Below are 7,741 nucleotides of genomic sequence, written 5' to 3'. Positions count from 1 at the left end.
GAGAGGCGGGGCTACACCCCGGACATCTCGACAATCTGTCACAGTCTAACAGACGAACAATCATTTACACCTAGAGCCAATTCAGAATCACAGTTTAACCTAGCATGCATGTCGCTGGGCTGTGTGAGAACACACTCAAACACCACAAGTGGATCTGAAGCCTACACCTTGTTTCTATGAGGCCATGGTGCTAACCACCATGCTGTCCCCGATTCTCCTGTGTCTTTGTGGGTTCTCTCTGGCATCCTCCCATAGTCCTTTTTTAATTGACATTTTCATAAAAGTAAAAATGAAGCAATGACAGTAGCATAAAAACAAATCCATATATGAGCTGAGAAGCAGGATGTAAAAAAGACTAAGTGAAAACATACAAAATCAGTGGGCTCATTGGTGGAGCTGCTCTCTCATTTTGGCTGCGATCTGCTCTCTCTTCTCGCAGTGCTTTCTCAGGTCTTTGACCTCCACCGGGAGCATGCTGTTCCACATCGTAAGCACAGACTCTTCATCTGACAGCCGAGACAAACAAACACTTTGAACCAATGAAGAAAAAAACCTGCACAGCAGGATCACCGCTTTCAAGGTCGTGTGAGAAACAGTGAACTGTCGGACTCACCATTTTGATTCTTGTGCTGAGTTTGTCTTCGGCCCAAAACCAGCACCACATTCTCCCTGTTAAGTGCTTCTATTAAAAAAACAGAAAAAAAGAAAAATGCAACGTTTTCACACCGACTGACACAAAGAAAGAATCCATGAACTTGGTCATCAATTTTTAATTTCTTCTTTACTTCAACTTCTCTTATGGGGCAAAATAATGTTGATGTGATATTTTTTACTTTAAGCAATCTTCCATATGAACATGAAACGGCAGTGTGTGCAGGAATTTCAATCACATGTAATGTTTTAAGAGGTACTTCAACTGCCTGTTATCTGTTATCTCACAGTAACCATCAGCAGTAAGAAGATATTGGACCACAGACGCCCTGCACATGAGCACATATCTGTGCACTGATGAGCAGAGATGGGCAGTAACGCGTTACTTGTAACGTTACTTGTAACGCATTACTGTAATCCGTTACTGTAATCCGATTACTTTTTTCAGGTAACGAGTAAGGTAAGGGATTACTATTGCAAAAACGGTGATTAGATTACCGTTACTTTCCCGTAGGAACGCTGCGTTACTGCGTTACTAAAACCGCAATTTTTTTCCCAGAATGTCTCATGACAGTAGCGTAAGCAAGTGCGACATTCGTGACAACAGCTGTGTGCAGATCAACAATGGATAATATATCGAGTGCGGAGAGAGTATGAGCGTGCAGCTTTTAAAGCGTGGAAGTACTGACCTTACTTTGAGTTTGATTCCATAAAAAGTGACAAAAACATTAGTGTCCGTTGTGCGTGGGAAGAAAACTTGTTTTTACAGCGAAAAAAACCCCTAAACTTCCGAGCAAGCACCCAGTAGCTACCACGTAATGGGAAACTCACAGAGAAACTCGGGGATTCTTCCACTGACCGCTGCGGCACACCTGCACCAGGGTAAACCTCCGCCTACCCTACTCCTGCTTTACAGGTGAAAATAGAGCAAAAGGACCGCTAGTCTTTGACTTTATTTATTTTCTGCTGTGTTTTACTTGCATCTATTTGAAAGAGTGAGTGTAAACACACACAAAAAAATTATTTTATGTGCTGGAATGTGCAGAAAATAGGTTTAAATATTAAACAAATTTCTTCCAGTCAGAGAATGTTGCATATAATTACATTTTTGCTTGATGCATAAAGTTAAAAGATTAAAACTAATAAAACAAGTTTTAAAAAGAGACTTTTCCATTTGATTACATTTTGTATGATGGATTATGTAGAAAAAGTAGAATTGGGCTGAAAGATCTATCGCTTTATCACCTATTCAGGTTGTAAATCGTGTTTTTAGAAAGTAACTAAGTAATTAATTGCTTTTGAAAATAAGTAATCGGTAAAGTAACGGGATTACTTTTTTGGGGAAGTAATCAATAATTAGTTACTGATAACTTTTTTCAAGTAACTTGACCAACACTGCTGATGAGGGAGCTGTTCCACAAAATATTTTTCCACTTTTAATATACAATTTTAGACAACAACATCGAGCGACATCAGCAAGTATATAAGGTGCATAAATGTACGACGCTTCTGTTCCATTAAATGAATGCTGTGGTCGGCTTTATTATTATTACTGTAACAATACATCCACACCAACCAGGAACAGTGCGGATCTGCTAATCTGCCAGGAGAGTGGCATGAAATTAAAGGTCAAACTAAAAACAAAAAGGACCCACGTATGAGTGCAGATGCCATACAGCGGAGAGAATCACAGTGGGGCTCCATGACCTGCAGAATTTGGTGTTTGGGGAGCTCCAGTAGCAGCAGGTGGCCCCTTCTAGTGCCGATCCAGAGCATGGCGGCGCTTGGCAAGAGCAGGGCCTTCACTGTGGCCAAGGAGGGCGACGCCTCAGAGGGCAGCTCAGCTTCTCTGCCGTGCCCGGCTCTGTCACGCCTGCAGGAAAGGGAGGGCATTAGCATGCAGCTGCTGTCGTGTGGAAAACTATCTGAATTTTGAAAAACAGACTGACAGCAGTCACCTGCAGTTTTCCTGCTCAGTTAATGTTCTTGCTAAGTGCTCGGTAATGCTTGGCGTCTTTTCAAAATCGTACGTTAACTTCAAACCGTGGGCTGCTCTGCATCATCTTTTACCTTTTGTTTCTGATCACTGTGTTCTCATTCTCACTGTTTATTCAGTCAATGTCTGCAGCTAATAATGCAAGAGATCTGCCTCTGCTGTTCACTCTGGTTGGAGGGGGCCTGCTGTATGTCTGTATGCACTACATTCACACTCCAAAGACATGGAGTAGAAAAATACAGTTTTATTTAGTGGAAGTTAACAGTCACTGCGACTTTGTAACGGCAGAAAAATTTCATGTCAGTGTGTGTCACGTGCGAGCGTACCTAATAATCTGAGCACAGTCAATACAGTCCACCATCCTCTCGCTCCTCTTGTCCCAAACCTCAACAGTCGTTGTCCTGGCTTTGCTGAGGTACACGTATTTATCCACAACCATACGATACACACACGCCTCGCTCCCCAGTGACCGCTGCTGGCTGAAGGGCGTATGCGCACACACGAACACACAAAGACACCGAATTTTGCTGTTATGCAATCAGTCGTAAAGAAGTCCAGATGAGACATTCACATGACCATTTCCAAGGGTTTTGTGTCTTTTTAAAAGACAACTCCTGAAACATTTTGATCACACTTCATAATTTCTAATCTTCATAACACCTTGAAAAAAACCCTCCATTCATATATGATGTAAATGGAGCTGGAATATATCATATATGCATTTGTTTACAGAACGAGCTGCCTGACATTCCCACACAGACTTACTGGGAAAAGAGGTTCGGTCTTGTGTCGATGGACTTGCAGACATCATAGTCAGTGGTGAAGGAAAGGATCTTGGATCCGCAGCCGGCCCACACAGACCTGCTGTCCAGTGAATGCACCGACTGGCCCAAACACATGACCGGAGTGTTGACGTGGCCCACACTGAGCGTTTTAACCGGTTGGCCGTTCTCCTGCTAAAAAACAAGAATTCCAGCTGATAAATGTGCACAATTAGTATGTATCAGAATATCATCCGTTAAACAATCAAAAAAGGGCTTTTTCTTTATCCTTGAATACTTACCTTGAGCACAGAGTCCTCATAAATGCTAAGAATTCCATCTGCTGTCCCAACCAGCAAATAATTCTTTCTTTGACTAAAAACAAACAATTTTTAAAAAAAAAGAGATCAACAGGGAACATATAGAAGTGGTTATAATATGACCTAAACCGGAACTGCAGCAGTTCACAGTGCACTTTTCCACATGCTTACGTGCGTCGAGGGTGTACATGGAAGTACAGTGATGTGACGGCGTCGGTGACCCTTTGCAGGTGGTGCCAAGTCGACGTGTCTTGACTGTTGATGACCACTAAAGAGCCAGACTGGGTGCCTGCCACCAGCCAATCGCTGTCCTCGTTTGGGATTTGGACAGTCACGAGGCACAGGACGGGACTGGTGTCGACCTCGAAAGAACCAGCCTGTGAACGCAAATTATAATTCGTTTACAGGGATTATAATGTATGAGATCTCAAAGAAGATGTAAAGAAACAAGACACTAAATGTATTAAATTGCATCAAACGTGTGAAATCAAAGACTTTCACTTCAGTTTCATTTATATAGCACCAAATCACAGCAACAGTTGCTTCAAGGTGTTTTATATTGTTTTTGTTTGGTTTTTTTTGGTTTTTTTCGCCTGTCCCGTTTGGTTCTTTTGCCATCAGAATTATTGTCTAAAGGCAAAGAAAGATGCCCAACGGAAAGGTGTTTTATATTGTAAAGCAAAGACCCTACACTAATACAGAGAAAACCCCAACAATCAGCTGACCCTCCTTCTGAGCAAGCACTTGATAACAGTGGGAAGGAAAAACTTCCTTTTAACAAGAAGAAACCTCCAGCAGAACAAGGTTCAGGGCGGGGCGGCCCTCTGCCACATTAACATAGTTTATCAGTACCTGTGTAGCCACCGTGTTGGTGTTCAGGTCCACAGCTGTGATGGATCCCTTCTTCTGGGTCCTGCTGCCTCCACCAAGCCAGACCCGGTGGCTGGAAGAATTGCTGTCGGCGATGCGAGAGCTCAGAATGAAGCACTCGGCACTCAAAACCCCGGGAACCACAAGCTCCCTCATAAGACACAGCATTTCACCTGAATTCAACCTGTCAAACACCTCCACCCATAACACACACACACACAGACACACACACAAAAGCTTCTTAATTGTGTATCACTCAGGTAGGACTAAAAATCATAATCGAGTTAATTTAAATCTGCTGCTTGCACTTCTGCATTTCTGTTACATAGTATCCACTTTACTGCCACTAGGGGGCGGTGGCACCACCACCATCACCTTTCTCAGATAGAAAGGTGAGCAAGCTGGTTACACAGTCTGCGGGTCCTAACCTGAGCAGAAGTGGGTCGATCCTGTGGGCTCTCCCTCAGACATTCCTTTATTAGAACCTGAAAGCTGGGCCAAGGTGAGCAACCGTAGTGTTTTACTGGATCTGTGGAAGAAGTAATGCATACTTTAGTGAATTCTCTTTAACTTATGAAATATATAAAACAACACATATTATGTAAATCCAATTCAAATATACTAGTATAAAAACTGAGTACTACTTTTTTTTTTTTTTTAATTAATGTGGCTTTAATGTCAAGCATTTAGTTACTTGTACGTGGTCATTAGTAGTACCATGTCTGAGGTGGCTCTCTTTTTCTTAACATTCACTGTCAGTGATTATAGGTGAACTGTCGCATTCCCACCTGGCAGCTTTCCCTGAACTGCAATTTCATCAAACTCGCTGGGAAACTTCATGCCATCTAAAATGCGCTCGCCACGCGTCATCAGGTCGTAGAGCAGCAGGCCGAACGAGAACACATCAGCCTGCTGATTATAAATCACATTACCTCGGGCGACCTCTGGAGCTCGGAAACCTGTAATCAGTACATAACAGTATGACATCATAAAGCAGTCCAATCAAAGTGGACAAAAAAAACAACACAAAGACAAATATGTCTTCAAAATCTGATTTTAAAAATAATTTAATATTCTGATCGCATGATCAATGAAATAATAATTTTAAAAAACCCCAAAAAACAGGCACCCTGGACTCTGACCTGCTGTCCCCTCAGAGCTTCTTACTCCCATGCTGCAGCAGTACTGAGCGATGCCGTAGTCTGTGATCTTGGCGATGATGTCAGAGTCGGTCTTCAGGTTGAACAGGAGGATGTTGTGAGGCTTCAGATCCCGATAGATGATCATGGCTGAGTGAAGGTACCTGATCACACAGGTTTGACAAAAAAACAGCAGGTTAGTCGATTTCTGTACTTTACACGAGCATTTAAATCTGATTTAAAGATATTTTAAGTTATTATGGTGGTTAAAATCTAAATCACAATCTTAAAATTAGTTGATGATTATGTGAAGAATTTCTTGATGCTGGGTTAAGATAACATGTCAACAGCTTTTCACTCTACCTGAGCCCATCTGCCACCTGCAGGGCAATCCTGTGCTGGAGCTTTTGGTTGAAGCTAACGTTCTTGTTTTCGAAAAGGGAATCCAGAGAGCTGCGCAGAGCCAGCTCCATCACCAGGACCTGAGGAGTCGAGCCGGCTGCCAACAGGGTCACCAGGCTGGGGTGACGGAGGCGACCCAAAACGACTAATTCCTGAAAAACAGGGAGAAATGTGAATCGATGAAGGCAAAATGCATCAAACGTTTAGATATGAAAAGGCTGGTGACATTTGTCATTTCTGAAAGATACAAAAGACACAGAGGTCAGGTAGATGTGCAACTCTTCTTGCTGAAACAATGTATGATGTCTAATCACTGCTGAGCCACATGGACAGTGAAAACACAGGTGTCTGGGACACAGAGATGTTAGGAAGAGGAATGTTGGGACTTTGGTAAGCAAAGTTTCAGTGGTACCTGTCTGAGGAGTCTGTAGATGTAAAGCTCAGAAGCATGCTTGTTGAATATCTTCACAGCTACGTCTTCGTTCTTATAGACGCCTCGATAGACAGTTCCAAAGCCACCGTCCCCTGTTAACAAAACCAATATGAAAGAATTAAGAAACAAAAATGAAACTAAAACAGGAAGGTTCAAAATTAAAAATGGTGCTTTTAATAATCTGCTTTTTCATAAAAAACAGAAATTATCGGGACATTACACAGCCGTACCCAGTCTGTTCTCTAAAGACAGATCTACATCCAGTTCTTCACTGTTAAGTGTTGTTCCTGCAGGCTGGTCACTCAACAACAGATCAGGGGCTGTTTGAAAGACGGGAAGAGTGCAGGGCCGATTTTCTGCGCTCGCTCGCAAGAAATCTACAATCAACAAAGTTATCATTTTAGACTTCTTGAATCCATGACAGTAATACAAAACTGACCTGACTAAGGAAACAATACATAGTGCTGATGTTTTAGTGCACATACCTGTAAAAATGTCTTCCAGGGGAATCTTCCTCCACTCCTGCCCATCCTCTGGGCTGTACAGAGCCCACTTCTTCAGCAGAGCTTCTCCACTGCCGTGCATGTCGGTGTTTAGCAGGCCGGGAAACCATTCCTCCAGCAGGGAGTCAATATGATCCACCACTTGACCCAGCAGCAGCCGGCCTGGGGGAATGCAAATGAGGGCTTACAAAGGAGTGAAAACTGTTAAGACAACAGTCGCAGACACCTCCATAACTCACAGTAATAATTATCAGGAGTGTAATGTTTTTTAAGGCCTGCATGTCATAGTGTTGGTAATGCTGATAAAGTGTGTTTTTTAAGCCATTTTTATGAAGGTTCATTGTAACTAACCCACAAATGGAAGTTTCATTTAACTGTGACACCACCATAGAGTTACACCACCCTGAGCTCGCCCGATCTCGCCTCAGCTCTCTGTGGTCGTTTACTTTTTATTGCTTTCAAACACTGGATAATTTCAGGATAATTATCATCCTTAAACACTACAGCACCTTTGCATGATGCAGGCACGGTTATTCTGACACAGCTGGAGGGATTTTCCTCCACCAGACAGTACGCCTCCTGGGACCAGTTCAGGTAAATTCCTCTCCTCCAGTAGATCCGGTTGGGTCGGACCCTTTTTTCTGGATGGCACAGAGTGTGAAATGC

At 42.8% G+C, this 7,741-nt stretch overlaps 1 protein-coding gene across 2 annotated transcripts in view; it reads right to left on the bottom strand.

The window, feature by feature from the left end:
• lrrk2 (leucine-rich repeat kinase 2) overlaps positions 1-7,741 on the bottom strand; it is a 34,006-nt gene that overhangs the window by 964 nt on the left and 25,301 nt on the right. For both annotated transcript variants that reach the window (XM_006782346.3, XM_006782345.3), the window contains exons 36-51: positions 7,585-7,716; positions 7,058-7,237; positions 6,803-6,949; positions 6,552-6,664; positions 6,101-6,291; positions 5,741-5,901; positions 5,387-5,557; positions 5,027-5,127; positions 4,581-4,793; positions 3,900-4,105; positions 3,711-3,783; positions 3,413-3,603; positions 2,974-3,126; positions 2,307-2,524; positions 614-682; positions 372-506 (exon numbers count right to left, since the gene is read on the bottom strand). In XM_006782346.3, the coding sequence (XP_006782409.2) occupies positions 385-506; positions 614-682; positions 2,307-2,524; positions 2,974-3,126; positions 3,413-3,603; positions 3,711-3,783; positions 3,900-4,105; positions 4,581-4,793; positions 5,027-5,127; positions 5,387-5,557; positions 5,741-5,901; positions 6,101-6,291; positions 6,552-6,664; positions 6,803-6,949; positions 7,058-7,237; positions 7,585-7,716 (2,441 nt within the window). In that variant the 3' untranslated portion in view covers positions 372-384. The remainder of the gene's footprint in view (positions 1-371; positions 507-613; positions 683-2,306; positions 2,525-2,973; positions 3,127-3,412; positions 3,604-3,710; positions 3,784-3,899; positions 4,106-4,580; positions 4,794-5,026; positions 5,128-5,386; positions 5,558-5,740; positions 5,902-6,100; positions 6,292-6,551; positions 6,665-6,802; positions 6,950-7,057; positions 7,238-7,584; positions 7,717-7,741) is intronic.

This window comes from Neolamprologus brichardi, chromosome 7 (assembly GCF_056152115.1).
Source record: "Neolamprologus brichardi isolate AB-2024 chromosome 7, ASM5615211v1, whole genome shotgun sequence".
Taxonomy (NCBI): Eukaryota; Metazoa; Chordata; class Actinopteri; order Cichliformes; family Cichlidae; genus Neolamprologus; species Neolamprologus brichardi.
Note: the sequence above shows the minus strand (reverse complement) of the source record. Positions and strands in the feature narration are given on the sequence as shown.